Source organism: Ahaetulla prasina, chromosome 6 (assembly GCF_028640845.1).
Source record: "Ahaetulla prasina isolate Xishuangbanna chromosome 6, ASM2864084v1, whole genome shotgun sequence".
Classification (NCBI taxonomy): domain Eukaryota; kingdom Metazoa; phylum Chordata; class Lepidosauria; order Squamata; family Colubridae; genus Ahaetulla; species Ahaetulla prasina.
In genome coordinates, this window is record NC_080544.1 from 85,473,440 (window position 1) to 85,496,360 (window position 22,921).

Here is a 22,921-nt window from a genome sequence, read left to right on the forward strand (position 1 = left end):
ATCAGCTTACATCTTCTTCTGACATGGATTTTCTTATTCAGACCTGAATCTAAGGCATATGTTCAAGGATGTATCCAGGATTGACTTATAAAGTTTATGAAATAATGATTAAAAATCTCTAAATCTGTTCATGTACTCCTATCACCACCACACCAAGAAATCACATATACTCTGTCAGTGTTCCCAAGAGTGCTTGTTGTTGTTGTTTTTTTAAAAAAAATTAAAACAAAAACCAGTGATACCGTTAAAAAGTACAAAAACTGCTACCTGATGCAGCTATAGAAACCTTTAGTTTACCTCTAATTTAAGTCTGTAGACGTATCTGATTACAGTTTTGTGACCAGGTTAAGGCTGTAGCGGGATAAAAGTGCCTGCTGGAAAAAAAGAGAAATCAGTTGATACGACTTGAGACTCGAGTCTTAAACAGCTTTTGCCGCTTGTATGGACAAAGAGCAAGGATGTTTGCAGTCCGGACTGGTGGGATAATGAGGAAAAAATATCCAGAGTTAAAGAAGCAACAGAACCCTGAAAAGGTCTCCTTAGAAAAGGAAAAGAGTTACAGCATTTCTGGGCAGATGAAACAAAAGTCCAGAATTTTGGCCCTTTTGCACCAGCTGGAAATGAACTGGTACCTAAAAATCTGTGAATTATCCTATGAATATACGGTAGCTCATACCAGTGGCATGCCTCACAGGTAAGTGCTTGAAGGATGTGCCTTGAAAAATAAATATTTGCGGTGATGATTTTGGAATCCACAAATGAATCATAGCTGTTATACTCTGTGATTATGCTGTGCTAGCTGTTCAAAGTATATTTTGTTTTGTTTGAAGGTTAATTACATTAGCTAACTCTGTAATGATGACCTCTTGTCTTATCAGCTTTGTTGTTACAAATTGGCTTTGGGGTTGTGGGATTACGAATGACTGAGACTGTGCTCCATCACAAAATTTTTGAGGGTCAAGTCCCACTGAACTCAATGAAAGTTACATAGCATCTTACCTAGGATTGCACTGCTAATCAAAAAGCATTCTAGTTCAGCTGGAATATTCAGTCAATGTGAAAATTTTGGTTTACTTGATTTGCTCTGCTGGAAACAGACATTTTCTTTTAACTGCTGTAATGATGAAAAGAAGGCGCTTTTAGCAAAGCATTTCTCTCCCCCCTCCCCCCTTTGGAACTATTTCATGCAGTTCAACATTAACTAGTCAATATTAATGTCATAACTTGAGACAAATGTTTTAATAAGAACAAATTCAATGAGGCTTTTTTCCAGCAAAGCAAAATATAGAAATCAGATAACCTTATCACTTTTGCTTTCTCCTACTTGTCATGTGTTCATGCAATCATCAAAAGTGAAGCTCAAGGAAGACTTTAACTTTAAAAAAATAATAATAAAAAGACAATTCGATAAGACACAGATCTCCTTCCTCAAAATGATCCGCTTCCAAGCCTTCTCCATTTCAGTAACTCTTAGCAACATCATTCTTTAGCTTCTTGAATTGATATCTGATTACACTATCAAAAATAACTTATCTTCCTATTCAAAGGGACTTCTGCTCAGTCTCTTCATCACTCTTTTTTTAGAAATACTAAGAAAAGTATAGTATGTAGTACAGTCCATTCTGCTGGTGTCCTTGAAGTACCTACACAGGAAAGTCAAGCACTTTATAATGTGAATCCATAGGATTAAATTTTAAGACATCACAATATTGGAGTTGGATCTACTTTCCATTATCTGTTTAGTTCTGTATTTGCTTATTCTTTAACAAGGAATCATAATGTATTGATTCATTACTGAAATCAATAAAGACTGATTTCAATTAATCTTGATTTAACTCTATAAAAAGCTCATGATTTGGCTCTCTAAAAAGTATGCTAACTCAGCTTGCTTTCAAAATATAAAAACTGAGCCAGGAGCATCATAAATCATTGTTTCCTAGCAAATCCAGCATGGCTAAGAAATAAGTAGCACTCTCCCAACCATGGAGCTATTTCCTATAATAGAACTTATAGCTGGCCAGAAACTGAGGCTGCAGCCCTGTGCATTCTTTTATGATCACAAACCCCAGTAATTCATTGGATTTATCTCTGAATAGATATGCATTAAACTGAAAATAGTATGGAAACAATAGATCATTAAGAACTGGAAGGCAGTCACTAAATTTTGACCAATAGATTTATGGTAGTCAGACAGTGGTGGATTACTACCAGTTTGCCCCAGTTTGGGGAAACTGGTAGTGGCTGCAGCTGCGGCTATGGCTGCAGGAGGCTCTGCCCACCTGCCTGGACGTCATCAGAGATGGTCTGCGCATGCACAGAAGCAAAGTGCATGCACAAAGTGCGCACACATTCACAAGAGCGAACCAGTAGTGAAGGTAAGTGGAACCCACCCCTGAGTCAGATTTACTAATTATGTGCCCGCAAGTCATTTTTGGACTCCAGTTGACCACAGATAGATCTTAGATAGATCTATTCTTAACATGTTCTTTCAAGTCTCTCAATGGTGCATTATTGCCACCATAACTGAGACCATCTACTTTGCTGGCCATTTTCTTCTCTTCTTTGCTTTCACCTTTCCCAGCATTAGTGTCTTTTCCAGAGAACTGGACCTTTGTATAATGCATCTGAAGTAAGATATTTGGAGCCTGGTGATTTGTATCTCAAGTGAGAACTCTGGGTTCATTTGTTTGATGCTCCAGTGATTTGCTTTGAATCCATGGCCTTCAAAGGCATCTTCTCCAAAACCAAATTTTAAAGATATAAATATTCTTCCCGATTCTGCTTCTTCAAAATTCAACTTATGGTTCCATACAGCGTTACAGGGAATATCATGGTTTGTGTGATTATGATCTTAGCAGTCAGATTAGAGAGACGTTATGTTTTTTAGCAGTAATAACCAGGACTTAACGATTGACGATAAAGACAATGAAGTCTGGATAGTGGACGTGGCAGTAGCTGGAGAGAACAGAATAGAAGAGAAAGAACTGGAAAAGATAACAAAATGCAAAGGCCTGCAATTAGATTTAGAATGATTGTGGCAAAAGAAAGCAAAAGTAGTACATTAGTAGCCTTGGGTGCAATTTCAAAACAACTGGAGCACCACTTGAACACCATCAGTCCACTGCAAAAGGCAACTTTACTCAGAACAACTTATATCCTGAGACAAACATGTAATGCTATCAAAAATCCACATCTGTTCTATCCCAGGACCTTGGAAAAGACTCGATGGGTAGACAAAAATGCCAAATCCAGACTGAACATCTGTCTGACTATGTGATGGACAACAACAACAACAATAATAATTATATTTGTGATACATTTTTAAATGTTCAGTTGACTGAGTTTCATGTTTAATGAATTAAGTTAATATCAAACAATGTTTCCAGGTACAATCAGAGCTGGAGATGTCACTAGATTAGAATGAATTATTGTGGATTAGCTGCTGAAAGGAATTTCAAATGGCTTGGAATGGAAATTATAGGCCTTCAAAATACAAAAAGGGGACACATTTGTGGTGGAAGTGGATAGAAGACAACGTTCTCCTACCTTCTAGAAACTGAGAGCAAGACTTCCATTGTCTCTAATACTGAAATTCCTTTAACTAGAAAACAATCCACTTTAAGAGACATGGACACCTATATTATTTAATTTGATTAATAAATAAATAAAATAAAAAGTAGAATACTGTAATAAAAAGGAACTATATACATATCAGAAAATTTGGTATGCAGAAAATCATATTAACTGTCCTTGCAGGGGGAAAGGCTAAGAAAAAGATTTGTTGTTACAAACACAGAAATCATTTATCTAGCCAAAACACATTTTGATCCTTTTAATTAAATCTAATTTAATTGCATTTGGAAGATTTGCTATGCACTTGGAATGTTGGATTTTTCCAGTAATGTTTGCAAACAGATGCCAGCTTCTATTTTGGGCCTACAGTAAAAATATGAAGCAGCTTTTCAAGTAGATAGTAAAAAAGAAAGTAGGAGCCTAGAGCTAGGAATTGTTTGAATTTGAAATTAAGACTCTGAGGCAGCTATTGATATTCCAGCAACTGATACTGATAACGTCACAGAAACATCTGCTCACAAATTCTGGCTGAGCAAAAGTAAACTAAGCAAAAGAAGGAAGCTCAAAGGTCCAGTTGTGAAGAAGCTGTAGCAGTCATCAACCCAGCCCAGCCTGTCAAAGCCATTAATAACTAGTGGTGACAAGGGGTGGTGGCAAGATATAAAAACCTATATTTCTCTCCCTACTCACATTTTATTTGGACTACTATTATGCACTCTACATAGGAATCCTCTACAGCTAGTACAAAATTCGGTATGTCCACTTGATTCCTGTAATTCACAAGCTGCACTAGCTGCCAATTGATTTCTGAGTGCAATTCAATTTTCTGGTTACCATAAAGTTTCTGGTTACTATCCACAAAACTCTACACGGTTTGGGCCCTGATTATTTATGGGAAGTTTTTATGGGATTTATGGGATGCCTTCTGTCTATCCTATAAGGTGTGGCAGGGTGGGCATACTTATTTTTAACAGAATAACAGCATTGGAAGGGACCTTGGAGGTCTTCTAGTCCAACCACCTGCTCAAGCAGGAGACCCTATACCATTTCAGACAAATGGCTGTCTTATTTCTTCTTAAAAGGCTCTAGTGATGGAGTATCCACAACTTCTGAAGGCAAGCTGTTCCACTGGTTGATCGTTCTCACTGTTAGGATATTTCTGCTTCCTTCTAGATTGTTCTCTCCTTGTTTAGTTTCCATCCATTGTTTCTTATCTTGCCTTCTGGTGCTTTGGAAAATAGATAGTAGTGCCGTATTGTGCAACAGGACAGCCTTCCCTATTGCTGCCCCTGACCTCTGAAATAACATTCCCTCTATATGCTATTTGAGCTTCACTATCCTTCAAAATCTTGGTGTTTTGAAGAAACACTTGGGCCAAAGCAGCCTGTGATACTGCACATATTTTTTTTAAAAATCTAACCCCCAGCAGTCTGTTAGTATTGCATTTAGCTGTATTTGTTTCCTGTGATGTTTTTAACCAACTATACTTTGAGTCATTGTTGATAAGGCAGTTCTATCAATTGGACGGACGGGACTGAGCAGCCAGGAATAGTTAGAAAAAAATTCTAAATAACAAGAATCATGTGACCAAGTCGTGACAACAAAGCTGTCTCAGTGCTCTGGGGCTGATAAACAAGAATTTGCAGCAAGGGGAAGAAAATATAAGGTTTGGGATAGGAAAGGTCATTATTAGGTTGTCAGCCTCCTCTATAAGAAAAAGCAAGCTTGGGTTTCTGGGAAAGATTCCAAGGCTGATTCAACCGGTTAGAAATATAAACTAGTGCTGAGTTGGAACGATGCCCAGATGTAGGAAGAAGGCCAGAGAAATACAAGTTACAAAGAAAAGAGAAAAGACAAGCATTTGTTCTGAACTACACTTGTTCATGGTGTTGTGCCAATGAAAGTAAGAACTCCGTATCTTTGTTCAGGCTTGCAATATTCAAAGAAAACTATCCAGGAAGACATGATTGGTACTTAAATCAGACTTCAAGGATTATTTGCAGATCAACCTTTTTTTCTTTCCCCACACCCCATTTCACAGTCAACTAATGCAGTGAAGAATCAGGAATGGGAACAGGGTGGAGAGGGAGAGAGGGAAAGGGTATTGGATAGAACTCTTTCTTATGAGTTCTCTGAAAGAATGCAGGTTGCCTATTCTGGCAATGGTTGCAAGTGAACATAAAGGTAAACACATACGTGCTAGTCGTTCCCAACTCAAGGGGGTGGTGCTCATCTCCGTTTCAAAGCCGAAGAGCCAGCGCTGTCCGAAGACGTCTCTGTGGTCATGTGGCCAGCATGACTCAATGCCAAAGGTGCACGGAACGCTGTTACCTTCCCACCAAAGGTAGTCCCTATTTTTCTACTTGCAGTTTTTTACGTGCTTTCGAACTGCTAGGTTGGCAGAAGCTGGGACAAGTAACAGGAGCACACCCCGTTATACAGCAGCACTAGGGATTTGAACTGCTGAACTGCCGACATTTCGATCAACAAGCTCAGCATCCTAGCCCTTGAGCCACTGCGTCCCTGCAAGTGAACATAATCATGGGCTATTGTAAACGGAGCTCTAAGGTTTTGAGAGAGTGTGATAATGACAACTTGGAAACGTCCTTAGTCATCCTGAATACAGATTCAGCTTGAGGATTTGGAGGAGGAGGAAAAAGTACAGAAGTGGGACAGAAGAACATCAGTGCGTCAATATAGTAGAATATTAATATTAGGGAGATAATAGTGCTGCTGGATTGTGTACTGTGTGTTTATAGAAAAGCTATGTGAATGCTTTCTGGTGATATGGTAAGCAGACTATAAAACATTTTGAAATTTAATTAGGAAACAGTAAAAATGTTGCTGATTAAATGAGATTACTGGTGATACTGTAAGCATTGATGTACAGTATATAAATCCATGATACAAATAACTTCTGAGAAATTCATAATTGTATTTCGGTATAGGTGACCTGAGAACCACTTTGGTGTGGCAGTTAAAGCATTAGGCTATACACTGGGAGACCATTTTAGGCACAAAGCCAGCTGGGTGACCTTGGCCAGTCACTCACTCTCAACCGTAGGAAGGAGGCAATGGCAAACCACTTCTGAAAAACCTTCCCAAGAAAATTTCAGGGACTTGTATAGACAATCTGTGAAAATCAGACATAAACATCAAAGAATACAATGTTTGAGCAAGATTAAAAGCTAATTTATACACACACCGAGTTCCTTTGCAATAGATAACTTACATTATTTTGAAAACATAAGATTAGAACAGGGGTGGGAGAGGGGATCAGTGTGAAGATTAAACTCTATGGGAGTATACAAATGCTTGCTTTGGGCTAAGGTCCACAGAAACATATTTGTCTGTGCCCAAATGAAATTCCATGAGAAACACGCTTGACATTTTACTCTAATGACAATGTCCAGCCCCTCTTCTGACTATGTGAATGTGGGAGTTGAATGAAAAATTTCAGTATACAACTTACATAGCTTTTTAAGTAAGCCACTAAGCAGAAAGAATATATTGACTACTGTATATCAAAAATACAGGAATATATGATCTGAATAATCGACCACTGAGAACAGAATGTATTGGAGCTCCCTTTTTCCATGCATTGACTATTATATCAACTCTAAAAGCTGCAAAGAGAATGATAAATTGACAGATGTTGGAGAAGTGATGTGCTAATACAGTAATAAAATTAATCTCCTTGGATTTTATCCAGTTGATAACCAGTAATGTTTTGGTTTTTATTATATTTATCTGGGCACAGTTCTGACTTATTTTTAATTTGGCATGCCATACTTTTCAGGCATATATTTATTTTAGGGTTCATTGGATTTTTTAATTGAGGAAATCTGTTTTGCAGCTAGATTAAACACTTTAGTAATCTGATTTTTACTCCAATGTACCGTGTTTCCCCAAAAATAAGACATCCCCTGATAATAAGCCCAATTGGGCATTTGAGCACATGTGCTAAAATAAGCGCTCCCCAAAAATAAGCACTCTTCAAAAATATTTAAATGCCTGCATCATGGTCCCTGCCATTTCCTCTGGTTAGGGTTAGGGAGACAGAGCTGGAAATCAGGTATGACGGCAAGCAGAGCCCTGTCTTGCTCCACATGCCCCAAAATAATAAGACCTCCCCGAAAATAAGGCCAAGCACTTTTTTTGGGGTTCAAAAAATATAAGACAGGGTCTTATTTTCAGGAAAAATAACAGTTCTATTGCTTGCAGTTCTACTCTTCCACTTTCCTGAAATCAATAAGAGTGCCAAGTCTACAATGTCAATTTTTTTCTTTCTGTGGGAACTTGAACACTATTATTGTTTTCCTTTCTAACCCCTCACAAACCAGTCTGAAGTTTACTTGTAATCAATAGCAATAACCTGAAATAATAGAGTGCAGGCAGGGAATACGATGAGTTGATTAATGCTATTTCTTCAATCAATCTGAAGAACAGTGTTTTTCAATCTTGGCATCTTTAAGACGTGCAGACTTCAAATCTCAAAATTTTCCAGCCAACAAGCAGTTAGCAGAATATTCCATCCTGCTTGATGTGCTGGCTAAGGAATTCTGGGAGTTGAAGTACACACATTTTAAATTCAGTTGAAAACCAATTCATTAGAGAACTCCAAAAACATAAGTTAGCAGGCGATTAGTAGAACTGTAATTTGAAAATTATCTCTCACATATATAACTGTACACCATAAAAAAAGGGAATAGAGTCATAAAATTTAATTTAATTATAATTCGGTGTATATTATAAACACCACAATTGTAGTTCCAGCACATATATAGTATAGCCTTTATTGTCATTGTACATCATGTATACAACGAAATTGGTTTTAGCCTCACTGGTGCAATCCATAACAAAAAATACAAACTACATAAATAGAATAAAGAATAATTCTCTGTGGGGGCTCCTACCCTGTGGAACGAACTTCCCCCTGGACTTCGACAACTACCAGACCTTCGGACCTTTCGCCGCGAACTTAAGACATATCTATTCCGTCATGCAGGACTGGCTTGAATTTTAGTTTTTAGCTGATTTTATGGGTTTTAAATTTTTATTAATTTTATAGGGTTTGATTGTATTTTAAAATTGGGCCAAATTTAATATGTTTTTTAATTGTCTGTTTTTAGTATTGTATGTGTTTTCATTGTTATTTTATTTTGGCTGTTAACCGCCCTGAGTCCTTCGGGAGAAGGGCGGTATACAAATTAAATTCTTATTCTTATTCTTATTCTTATTCTTATTCTTATTCTTATTCTTATTCTTATTCTTGTTGTTGTTGTTGTTGTTGTTGTTGTTGTTGTTGTTGTTGTTATTATTATTATTATTATTATTATTATTATTATTATTATTATTATCTGCTTCTTTTGATTCTTTCATGGTCATCCCTAATACTATTGAGCCACTTATCTGATAGCCTCTTTTAATTGCTTTTTATTTTCCCAAGCATCATGGTCTTTTCCCATGGACTCTTGCCTTCCTATTACATTTCTACAATATTTAAGCTTTAATTTTTAGAATTTAAAATAACAGATTTGGAAGGGACCTTGGAGGTCTTCTAGTCCAACCCCTTGCTTAGGCAGGAAACCCTACACCACTTCAGACAAATAGTTATCCAACATCTTCTTTAAAACTTCCAGTGTTGGAGCATTCACAACTTCTGCAGGCAAGTTGTTTCATTTATTAATTGTTCTAACTGTCAGGAAATTTCTCCTTAGTTCTAAGTTGCTTCTCTCCTTGATTAGTTTTCAACCATTGCTTCTTGTCCTACCCTCAGGTGCTTTGGAGAATAGCTTGACTCCCTCTTCTTTGTGGCAGCTCCTGAGATATTGGAAAACTGCTATCATGTCTCCCCTAGTCCTTCTTTTCATTAAACTAGACATACCCAGTTCCTGCAATCGTTCTTCATATGTTTTAACCTCCAGTCCCCTAATCATCTTTGTTGCTCTTCTCTGCACTTTTTCTAGAGTCTCCACATCTTTTTTACATTTTGGCGACCAAAACTGAATGCAGTATTCCAAGTGTGGCCTTACCAAGGCATTATAAAGTGGTATTAACACTTCACGTGATCTTGTGATCTTTGTGATTTGATTATTAGTGTTTCCAGTGAGCAATCTGGTTTTATTTTATCTGTTACTGAATGATTTATTCTTCCTGTGGACCAAGGACCATTCTCAACAATTTTCTCAAATTTCCTCAGAGTAAATTATCTCAGTGCAAAGTTTCTGTCAATCCAGGCCTGAAAAAAATTGGGAGGCTTTAGCAGCAGAAGGAAGAAAAAATGATAAACATTTAACAACTTCCTGTTGCCAATAAGTTCAGTTCTGAGAATTTCTGAAAGAATACAAGAGGAAAAATATTGTAAATGTTGCCTAAAGAAACCAACCTGAGTATTTATAAGGGTATCTAATTAAAAATGCATTATTTTCCATACTAAATTATCCAGTATGAAATATAGAAGGGCTTTTCTTACATCCTATACTTAATAGCTATGAGCATTCAGTATTAATGTGAAATTCTCAGCAGCAGATATGATATAGTAACTATATTTTAAAAAATTCTAAACTCAGCAAGCTATTTTGATTGTATGAATCAATCAAACATTCAGTAGTTTTGTATATAAAAAATATACTGCTTTCTTTCAACTGCAAAAGACATTTTTTAAAAATCGGGACTGTATGAATGCAAATCTGTGCTGACCAATTGGCCCCATCTTTACCCGTATCTTCAATAAATCGCTAGAGATATGTTATGTTCCTTCTTGCTTCAAACGCTCTACTATCATCCCAGAGCCGAAGAAGCCTACCATCAAGGAACTGAATGACTACAGACCAGTTGATCTAACATCTGTAGTCATGAAAATCTTTGAAAGGCTAGTGCTGTCCCACTTGAAAACCATCATGGATCCGCTGTTAGACCCCTTGCAATTTGCATACCGAGCAAATAGATCAACAGATGATGCTGTTAATATGGCTCTGCACTACATCCTACAACATCTTGAATCTCCAAAGACCTATGCAAGGGTCCTCTTTGTAGACTTTAGCTCAGCATTCAACACTATCATTCCAGACACTCTTCTAACTAAGCTAAACCAACTACAGGTACCTGAACAGACTTGTAAGTGGATCACAAGCTTCCTAACAAATAGGAAGCAGCAGGTGAAGCTAAGCAGAATCACATCAGATACCTGTACAATTAGCACCCCCCCCAAGGCTGTGTGCTCTTCCCATTTCTTTTCTCTTTGTATACCAATGACTGCATCTCTAATGATCTATCTGTTAAACTACTGAAGTTTGCAGATGACACAACAGTGATCTGTCTCATTCGAGACAATGATGAATCCGCATATAGACAAGAGGTCGAACGACTAGCCTTGTGGTGCAACAGGAACAATCTGGAACTGAACACACTCAAAACCATAGCAATGGTGGTAGACTTTAGGAGAAACCCTTCCATACTTCCACCTCTTACAATATTAGACAACACAGTATCAACAGTAGAGACCTCCAAATTTCTAGGTTCTACCATATCGCAAGATCTAAAATGGACAGCTAACATCAAAAACATCATCAAAAAAGCACAACAAAGAATGTTCTTTCTGTGCCAACTCAGAAAGCTCAAACTGCTCAAGGAGCTGCTGATCCAGTTCTACAGGGGAATTATTGAGTCTGTCATCTGCACCTCTATAACTGTCTGGTTTGGTTCTGCAGACTTCAGAGGATAATTAGAACTGCAGAACAAACAATTGCTACCAACCTGCCTTCCATTGAGGACCTGTTTACTGCACTAGTCAAAGGGAGGACTGTGAAAATATTTACAGACTCCTGACATCCTGGACATAAACTGTTTCAACTCCTACCCTCAAAATGACGCTACAGAGCAGTGCACACCAGAACAACTAGACACAAGAACAGTTTCTTCCCAAAAACCATCACTCTGCTAAACAAATAATTCCCTCAACACTGTCAAACTATTTACAAAATCTGCACTATTAATCTTCCCATTGTTCTCATCACCCATCTCCTTCCACTTATGACTGTACGACTGAAACTTTGTTGCTTGTATCCTTACGATTTATATTGATATTGATTGTTTCCTGATTGCTTATTTGTACCCTATGACTATCATTAAGTGTTGTACCTTAGAATTCTTGATGATCTTTTCTTTTATGTACACTGAGAGCATATGCACCATGACAAGTTCCCTTGTGTGTCCAATCACACTTGGCCAATAAAAAATTCTATTCTATTCTATCAAAATCAAAATGTAAATATAAAAATCCTAGTAAAGCAAACTTATTGAATTTACAGTCAGATAGAAAGAGAAACAGAAAGAGAGGGAACCCCCCCCAAATTGCATTGCTACCATGCACTATATTGTTTACAGCAATGTAAAAATGCTTACAACTTCAACAAGACAAATCTTGACTACACTGAATTGTATCATCCACTTTTTTCTTTTTTGCAACTAAAGATTCAAAATCTGGGTGGTGACAATTTTTTATGAGGCAACTTTTAATATCTGATCCACAATTTAAGTTGGAGGATCACATGATAATATTTTGGGTCACTGTCCAAGCATGAGAGACTGAAAGTTCTTCATAGACAATTTCCAGATTTTTGGAATTTAATGAAATAGGACATTTTCTTGTTTTTGCAGAGCAATTCAACAGATAACATACCTCCTCTATGATCTAGGACACTAAGTTTTTAAAAGTTTCTGGGCATAGGTCTATGCAAATAAATTCCATAATATTTGCATATATTTAATGTATATATATATATGTGGATCCCATTCAGTCTATATAGAGCAGTTCTACTTTGGTCTTGTCGTTAGGGATATGAGTAAATTTGGGGAATATGAGTAGCAAGAAAATGAATGACTCAAAATGCCATATCTATGTACATTGAAATACTTCCTGAAAGATAGCATTACCTCATGGAAGTTAATTTTATCTGCTGGGAATAAAATATACACAGTATTATGCATATCACGTGCAACTGTGACTGCTATGTTTTTATGCTTTTTCCACATCCAGATTGTGGGTTTAAAATGACTCAGCAGGCACCTCACTTTTTAATGTTAAGCCTTCAGTACATCATATGATTGGGACTGAATAATTTAAACTCCTAAACTCTATAGCTCTCTCCCACACAATCATATCTAAAGATTTCACATGCAAAATAGCGCTAGAAGATTTTAATGTACTGGTAATTATTGGGGGTGGGGATTGACTATTTGATTAAGGAAAAGACCATGCCTTATTCTATTAGCAGTACTGTGTGAAAAACAACTCTGCAGCAGAGCTTGATTTGTTTATAATAAGAGTGATGTTCATATCATCCTTCTCTGTTCCAGTGATGTAACTTGAAATTGTCTTCTTCAACTTCAGCTCAAATACTTTGGGGGGGTTTTGTTTTTTGTTTTTTCGGCAACAAACTGAACATTCTTTACAACTGCCTTGTTCTGGGAATATTTTTTTTAAAAACTTCTTGGTTTAGTTACAGACTTGGAAATTCATGCTTGTATCCGATCCAAGTATAAAACAATTTCATTCTGTTCAGCTTTTTGAGATCTACTAATGTCAGCTAGCTGCTGCCACCCGCTGAGGCACATTAAGCAGCAATTAGCAAATATTTTTCTCATAAAAATATATCTGTGTAGCTCAGTGGGGCCCATTCTGGCCTAAGGATTTGAATTTAGCATGAAAAAAAAAACAGATTTTGGATCTGTTGCTCTGTAGTTATCACTTATTATTTAATGACTGGATACAACATGACTGGATACATGTTTTGGGAGGAGGAACTTGTCAATATATTTTGGGTGGAGGGGTGCAAGCTTTGTCCCACACTCTAAAACTAATTTTAAGAAAGTGTTATCTTCCCCACCTTGTCTTGTCACCAAAACCTAACAGTGAACCTCTGCAGAACTGCTCTTCAAACATATGGCTTGACTTAAAAAAGAACTCTTCTGTATTTAAAAAGTAGAGGAGGGTAATCTTTTCTTTCGCTCAGGGGTCTCCAACCTTGGTCCCTTTAAGACTTGTGGACTTCAACTCCCAGAGTTCCTCAGCCAGCTTTGCTGGGAGTTGAAGTCCACAAGTCTTAAAGGGACCAAGGTTGGAGACCCCTGCTTTTAGCTAATCATGAGAGTTCATGAGTGAAATAGGGCTGGTGGGGGGTCAAAGAAACAGTATAGTAGTTAGTCCATTTTCTGTTATTCCTGTATGTAGCTGCATTAAAGTTTGGATGTAGTGGAAGCAGCAGCTGAATGGGAAGAGATAATTAAGAAGCATGCCAATATGGAATCACTCCAGGGGAGGAAATATCATAGACCAGACTAGGAAAGTCTTATTGGTTCCCAAAGGAATGCAGACAGTTTGGTGAAATTCTTGTAATATGGGCGATCATAATAAAGTAATGGGCTTCGGCCTATTACAGATTTGTTCTGGTTCCTTGTGCCTGACACTGGAGGAGTCAGTCTGCTTCCTCCAGAAACTGGTTTTTCACTCCCTACCAGTGATGGGTTGCCTCCAGTTCAGACCAGTTCTTGCGAACCGGTAGTAAAACCAGTGGGAGGCTTCACACATTGACCCTGATGTCATCAGGAAGCTTCTGTGCATGCACAGAAGCAAGCGCTTGTGCGCGAGCAAAGCAAGCGCATGATCCTGCTGCAAACCGGTAGTAAAAGTAAGTAGAACCCACCCCTGCCCCCTACCCCATCTTCTTGTATTGGCAGAGTTGCTTGATAGTTATTTCTGCTACTGCCTATTTTCAAGGTGCCTTAATCCTGTGCAGGGGAAACATAAGACACCCCTCCAACCCACACCCATGACCTTTTGGCAGGAACAAAGAAACAAGATGATGAAGATAAATAAATTCTAACAACTAGAAAGAGCAACTAAAGCTAGTTCTGGATTCTCTGTTTGGCTCATTACCAGAACAGGACACTGACCAGGTCCTGAATGGGCAAATGAATGACATCCTCCTCCTCCTCTCACTTCTAGCTCATTAACCTTACATTTCTCACCTTTGTTTTAAAATGGCTGTTTTCTCTCTTGCACTGTCTTGAGCTACTTCAAAGTAGATGGTCTCCAAAGCTTTATTCTATTCCAGCAATAGCCCTATCCCCTAACTCTTACCCTCAGGGGCTGGTTTTGTTCTGGACAACCATTTCATCCTGGGCAATCAGGTTACTATGTTCTGTACTGGTCAGCAGCAGCTGTTTGTTTATAATCTTGCAATTCATGCAACATGGCCTATAAAGTCAATGAACCATCCTCAATGTTCAAGCTTATGCTCCATTTAACCTTTCTTCCAAGATTTCCTCCATGGTAGGGTGAAGCATTATCCTCTTGTTTTCCCACCCCTTGTCCACAATACTGAATAATTCCCTTCCTTTCCCTTCCCTTCCCTTCCCTTCCCTTGCAATGTAGGAATGTTGTTACTTTGTCCTACAAAGCTAAATTGCTAGTTCTTTCTTACTACACAGTTTTCTTGATCCTGCAGAGGAAGGTAGGAATTAGAGAGCATCTTGTTCTCTATTGCTTTAATTATTATATCATCAGAGCAACAATGGAACCCTCAGGGGAGATAGAAACAAAGACCAAGACTGCAGTGCTGTCAAAGGAGATAATGAGAGAGAAAGAGGATGAAGGCATCCATGGGTGCAAACATCTCAGCAAGCAACTGAAAGCTGTAAGGAGGAATAATCCCTAATAGGAAAGGGAAAGCACTGGACCAATCCCCAGAGGAACAAGCTAGAGGGGTTTGCCTTTCTTGCATGCATGAGAAGGGCAAAAAGTGGAAAAACAACCAATCAGATCTTGTGGTGGGTATAGTCTGCACTTAGCATCAGACTGGGCCTCCTGCCAATCCACTGAAATCCAGGCTGGGATTTCTGAAATTATCTTGAGAGAAGCATGTAGAGACTGGCAACTTAAGATGCAGAGTGGAATTGCCCTAAGCTTCTGGGCAGATACAAGATATTATTATGGTTTGCCCATAATAATCTGTTCAAACCTATTCAAAGAGGCCTAAAAATATACTGTATTCCTAATTTCCAGAATTAGTAACCTGTTTCTGATTGTTTTAACACATGAAAACAAAACAAATAGTAATCTCATATTCTGGCCAGAAGAGGGCAATATATTTTAAGTCCTTAGGAACACCTATATTTGCAACTGTCTTAACTTCAAGAGTGTTAGGCAATGAAATAGGTAACATATTTATGTGCCTATGGAATTCTATTGGCTGCCTGCAAGTTTCCAATTTCGCTTGACTTAAGCAAACAAGAAATAAAGGCATATTTGTTAGTTGGATTATTTATTTAAAAGAATGAACCAAAAGCTGGCATGAGTTTCTACTTGAAGTCTCTATTTATCAAAATATATTTAACCCTATAGAAAATGAAAAAAGGTCATTGCATTTTAATAGTACTGTACTGTTTTTTTATCCAGAAAAAATGACCAAGGGAAGTTATGACTTTATAGAAACAAATAAAGGATGAGGGACATCAATCTTATCAATTTCATTCTGACAAGGATATTTTGTAGTTGTGCATGTCCAGTACCTCAGCCATTTTGTAATTAGGAACAGTTCAATTATAGCCAATGATTTCAAAATTTCAAATGGGCTTGTGTAATAGATAATTAATAGAAGTGTGTTAGTTTGCAGCAAAAATGGGATTTCCCTTTGAAAAGGAAGGCAAATTGGTGGGTATGCATAAGGACTGGTACAAAAAAAAATAATAAGTGGCTTGAAAAGAAGCTATTTCTGGATTTCCTTCTTGGTACATTAAACTATATTTCTTTCCTCCCTTATGCCTGCTAATTCCTGACCTTGGACTTTTCATAACAGATGGTAGGATAATAATGGAAACCAATGGGGTCTAGCCAGCTGCCAAGAATAACATGCAGGATAAGAACCAGTTCATAGTTTTCAGTCTACTTCATAACATAGTGGTACTCAATTTGGCAAAGTATTTTTTAGAAAAATAGTTCTTGCCATTTTCATTCTCCTTGTCAAAACGTGTTTTGTGTGTCAAAAGCATATAGATATCTACATAGAGGGTCACATGATTTTGAGTCACATGATTGATTATAATATATGTTTGAATCATATTATCACTGCTGTTATAGGTAGTCCTTGACTAATAGCCATTCATTTAGTGACAGTTTGAAGTCACAATGGGTCTGAGAAAGTGACTTAGGACTGATCCTCATACTCATGACCATCATGGCATCCCCATGCTCATATGATCAAAATTGGTGCACGTGACAACCGGCATGTATTTACAAGGGCTACAGCAGCCCAGGATCCTGTGACAGGTGGGTTTCAAAACCTGACGCTACTGGTTCACTCGTGAGCATGTACACGCTCATGTGTCTGTGCGATGCTTCTGCGCATGCGCAGAAGCATCCAGCTGGTTGGGCAGAGCCTCCCGCCAATGCCGCTACCGGTTCACCCGATCCGGGACAAACCGGTAGCAACCCACCATTGTCCCGTGATCACCATTTTAACCTTTCCAGACAGCTTCTGACAAGGGAAGTCAATAGGGAAAACTGGGTTTGTTTAATGAATGTGTGATTCACTTAACAACTGAAGTCATTCACTTAACAACAACATGGCAAAAAGGTGATAACATAAGGTGTGACTCACTTAGCAACCACCTTGCTTGGCAACAGAAATTTAAGTCCCAATTGTGGTTGTGAATATGTAGGTTGCAGGTTGTCATTCCATCACTTAACTGAAAGAGTACAGTATAACTGTCTTTCACTGAAAATGGTACCTAGGTGGGGACACTAGATGGAATTGCTATAGCACTACAGTTCTCTGAGCTACTGTTTTACAGTTTTTAATAATGACAACAAAGTATATAATTACCTGGGAAATGATAACACTGAATTTAATATTCAGTGTTAATAATAAACTTTCAGAGATAAAATATTTTCAGGTATTTTCATGCTGTTTTATTTACGATCTGAGCAAATAGCCTCCACCATATTTATTCTGTGGCTTAATTTCTACTCTGCTGATATGAGATTCTGAGAAAAGCATATAAAATAATAGTGTTATTGGTGAAACATTTCAGAATCAATTATGCATATCTTTTTTATTCCACAACAAATGGAACTGAATTGTCTTAGAAAATTGTCATAATTCATTGCTAATTTATAAAACTGTTTATAAAAGTACCTCCTATCTAACAATTAAATTCTTTTATTATTTTGCCTTGTGCCAAATATGGCTGTAATATAGATGACTTATTACAAAAAAAAAGGCTTCAGAGTGTTGAAGCAATGTTTATGTATTACAACCAATTATATATTATATTTATATTGCAATTTTATCGGTTATCAATTTGTTGAAGTTATGCTTTTAATTAGCTTTAAACATCTGGTGCTCTTTAAACTGTAGTATATCAGATGGGAAATAACAAAAGACAGAGCCTGATATTCCCCAGATATAACAAATTGGGTTTTAATTTTTGGGGTGGACTTTGTTGTTCATATTACATTCCATATGCAATAGCAATCTGAATTAAACTGCAGATAACAAGAAATCATTGATCATGTTGAAATTCGGAGATTAGGTAGAAGAGCCCTGAAAAAATATTAAACATTATCATTAAAACTACAAGGGAAAGAAGAAATAAGAATAGTTTATAAAAACAGAATCGAAATAATGAAACAATGGAGCACTCATTTTTCTGCATCTTCAAAGCTGATAAAATGGTTGGTGTCACTTTCTAATAACTTCTATAACCCAATGGTTGTAGTTTCATTTCTAAAGAACGATGAAATGTTGTTTTGCCTGATTTTATTTTGGAGCACCTGCTAATGATCTCTGCTTTCTTGCTGAACTTTGTCATAGGTCATGTTCAAACACTTTGTCCTCTAGGTACTTCTTAACTGCAGGATCTCAGAAAATTTTCACTTGAGTGTAACATTTTACACATTTGCCACTTCTTTCACCAGAGACGACTGTTATGCTCTTGTTCGGCCATAAATACTATGCATAGAAGAGCCCAAAGCACACATTCTGTTAGACAGAAGTTCCCTGAGTCCAAAAGCACTGAAAACTAAACCTCTGGCCCACCGCATTGACCAACCCAAATTGGATGCTTAATGTAACTTCTTGTTGGAAGAGGTATCTTGGAAAAGTTTATTTATTTATGTTTTTACTGGCATACTGGTTTAAAGAAAATCTTGAAGTGGTTGGCAAGAAAAACTCATCAATGAATAAAAGTTCATTAAAGCATGCAAATTAATAAAATAAGGAATTCTGCAATAAAGAGATAAGGTAAAGGTAAAGGTTCCCCTCGCACATATGTGCTAGTCATTCCCGACTCTAGGGGGCAATGCTCATCTCTGTTTCAAAGCCGAAGAGCCAGCGCTGTCCGAAGACGTCTCCGTGGTCATTTGGCCTGCATGACTAAACACCAAAGGCGCACAGAACGCTGTTACTTTCCCACCAAAGGTGGTCCCTATTTTTCTACTTGCATTTTTTACGTGCTGTCGAACTGCTAGGTTGGCAGAAGCTGGGACAAGTAACGGGAACTCACCCCGTTAGGCGGCACTAGGGATTCAAACTGCTGAACTGCTGACCTTTCGATCGACAAGCTCAGAGTCTTAGCCAACTGAGCCACCGCGCCCCTAAAAAGATAAAGGTAACACCAATATATAAAGTTTAGCCGATCCAATTAAATATTGTTGAAACCAAGCTAAGACTTTCTATTTTTTTTCAGTGCTGAAATTATATTTCAATTCTAAGATGCCTATTATTTTTCCTCGGTTACCTAATGCACATTTTTCCTCTTGTTGGGTGTCTTACAGCTTATGATGGTGATCTATATTCTGCCTATTGCAATTTTAATCAGTTTCAACCTGTCTTGTCAGTTCAGACATAGAGCCTAGTACTTGGAGTGCCAATTATCTGTCCTAAAACACTCTAGTGCAAACATTGTGGCAGTAGAGAGCAACAATGAAAAAGTTTGATCTCCAGTACCGTTAATTACAAGAACATGGCATGCTGTTGCCCTACAAAGTGCCTGAAAAGGAGGAATGAAAGAGAGATGTAAGCAGCTAACAGAGATATTACAAAAATACTATGTTAATAGAACCATATTCTAGTCTGTCTTAATAACATTTTACATCAGCAAGTATTGCGGGCCCAATTGGCAAAATAGAGCTATTGTATTTTACATATTTTCCACTAGAACTTTGCAATTATTTTTCTATAGTATACATGTGTTATCAGCAGTAAAACTGGATTAGAGGGTATTTTTTATATTTTTCACCTGAATTTCCTGAAAATCTTTTCCTTTTAATGCAAATGGTGGATCCTTTTTTGCTGCTGGTACATAAATTTCCCTGATACAGGCGTTTAAGATGCATACATTTAAAAATCAGTTTTTTGAAAAACATAACTATTAATAATTATGGTCTTTTTGCCATTCTTGCCAAATATTTAAGAGGAAACAATAAACACTGATGAATTTTCTTGCCGTTATCATTGCTGCTGCTACGAAGTCCAAATAGAGCAAAATAGGTGGGAATAAACTGCAATAAAAAAACAAGCAAACCCAATACTATAAGTACTATCTTAGCAAATTGGCAGTATTACATTTCAGTGTGCATTGTGCTGAGCAAATGCAGGAAGAGGACCTCACTGGCATGTAACGTTTTTAGAACTATGATTACAGCTGTCACATTCTTCAGTCTGTGTAGTCCAATTTTCTTTTTCAAATGGTCACAAGACTGGAACAGTCTGCAGATCATTGCCAATTCTTCCATGTAGAGATAAGGAAAAACAGCATTGACTGTTCATAGCAGAACATCTTATTCTTCTGGAATATTACCATATATGGCAAAAGACCTGTATCAAATTTTGGTTGCTGCCATTGCTCATACAACAAAACCAATTTCGTTGTATACATGATGTACAATGACAATAAAGGCTATACTGTACCTCTCCCGGGATCCCACTGAAAACAGTGGGGCTGGACAATTCTGGGAGTTGAAGTCTATACATCTTCCAGTTGACAAACATGAAAAACTGGAGAAGCAGTTTTTGCTTTTTTTCATCCCCAAGCATGGAACTATGGAACAACTCGTATTTATATGGGCACTTAGATTTCTTAATTTCTTACTCCCGCATCTTGTTTCTTTCTCTCTCTTTACTTTCCTTACATCACATCAGTTTCAGGTATCTCTTGCTCTTCTACATTTTCCCATGCCCTTGATTTTGATACTTTAGATATTACATACATTAATGTAAGCATTAAGTATTTCTTAATTTGAGTAATGCCACTGAGTAAAGTCAGTATGGTCTAATGGTTCAGGTGCTAGCCAAGAAAATAAGAGACTGTAACTTTTAGGCAGTGGTGAAATGTAAAATTTGTTACTACCAGTTCTGTGGGTGTGGTTTGGTGGTGGTGGTAATGTGACTGGGTGGATGTGGTCAACTTGTTTTTTTACTTTTAAAAGCATTTTTCTACAACCTCTTCGGCTGAAGAGGTTGTAAAAAATGCTTTTAAAAGGCTCCTCTGACGATCCCAGCTGACTTGCCTGATTGTCAGAGGCTTTTTTTTTCTTTTAAAGGCAAAAAAATGCTTTTAAAAGAAAAGAAAAGCCTCTGACGATCAGGGAACTCAGCTGGGATTGTCAGAGGAGCCTTTTAAAAGCATTTTTTCTGCAACCTCTTAGGCCGAAAATGCTTTTAAAAGCTTCTGATGATCCCAACTGAGCCGCATGATCATCAGAGGCTTTTTTTTACTTTTAAAAGCATTTTTTTGGCCGAAGAAAAAATGCTTTTAAAAGTAAAAAAAAAACACTCTCTGATGGTTGTGCAGCTCAGCACGGTGGGGAGGCAAGGATATTTTGCTACTGGTTCTCCGAACCACCTGTTGCCATCGCTACCAGATCAGGCAATCCGGTTTGAACTGGGTGTTGAACAGTCACCCCTGCTTTTAGGTCTCCCTTAGACATGAAAGCTAGTTATCCTCCCAAAGTTGAGATGTTTACCTTGACACAATTGTCAAATAAAATGAACTTTTTCTCCATAAGTCAGGGAAATGTGTGCTTAATGTAGCAATAGTGTTAATTTTACTACAACAACAACAATAATAATAATATCAGAGTTGGAAGGGACCTTGGAGGTCTTCTAGTCCAACCCCCTGCCCAGGCAGGAAACCCTACACCATTTCAGACAAATGGCTATCCAACATTTTCTTAAATTAGATGTAAAAGATTATGCAATGCAAATATATAATTCTATGAAAAATGTTCTTATGGTACTTTATGTTCTATATGAATGTGGTAACTATTATTTAAAAGGTTTGACCAATTTGAATGATTATTACATATTCTAATAGTGGGCTGCTATTGATTAAAAGGAATGCTCTTCAGGTCTCCTCTAAATATTACGGATCTTGAAAGGAGGATTGAAATGACTACCTTTGTTAGCCATATATCCTTCTTCCCCAAGTCGGTTCATGCAAACACTAAAATATATGCCCTGTATATTAGACAGTATTCCAGGAAATAATATAGAAAAACACTATTTGTTCCCGCTTGCAATCAAAGTGGAATGTGATCTTTTCAAATCATTTGAGAGAACTGAGAACTAGCATTATTCACAGTTGGACCTTAGTCTCTCTTCTGAGCCTGTGTGGGTATGCTTTTATTCAGGTGAAACCAATGAATATTCAGTCCGTGGGGAAGGGAAGGGAATTTCAAAAACTTAAATATCATAGAAACGATAGAAAGGATAGAAGAGATCATCTATTAAAAATGACATTTGAACAATTCTTGGTGATTCAGTACGGTTTTTATTACTATATTTGTTCCATCTTTGTAGATATTTGTAGTTATTCTCAGTGCCCATTGCTAAAGCAGCTGTTACCATGGTAAGAATTACCAGTGTTCTAAAAGCAGCTGTTCTATATGAACATTAAACAGCTTCTGTAGTTAAAAGCCAAAATTGTTTTTGTTTTAATATGTAATTTTATTTAAGGTCCTTAGGCCTAGTTCATACCCGCTAAAAATGCAATGAAAGCCAGCATGGCATAATAGCAATAGCAGCAGTACTTTATATACTGCTCCACAGTGTTTTACAGCACTCTCTAACTGGTTTCAAGAATCAGCATATTGCCCCCAATAACCTGGGTCCTCATTTTACCGTCCTCGGAAGGTTGGAAGGTTGAGTCAAACTTCAACCTGGTGAGGTTTGAACTGCCAAATTGCAGGCAGCCGGCAGGCAGCAGAAGTGGCTGTGGTCCACCAGCAGCCTGCAGATCTGGCAGCGGAGTCGGGCAGTGAGAGGCTGGAGTGGACAATGGGTCA

At 37.5% G+C, this 22,921-nt stretch overlaps 1 protein-coding gene across 1 annotated transcript in view; it reads left to right on the plus strand.

Annotated features, from left to right (window-relative positions):
* Positions 1–458: 458 nt before the first annotated feature.
* KCNAB1 (potassium voltage-gated channel subfamily A regulatory beta subunit 1) overlaps positions 459–22,921 on the plus strand; it is a 193,127-nt gene continuing 170,664 nt past the window's right edge. Inside the window, exon 1 of the mRNA XM_058188530.1 lies at positions 459–694. Coding sequence (XP_058044513.1) covers positions 459–694 — 236 coding nt within the window. The remainder of the gene's footprint in view (positions 695–22,921) is intronic.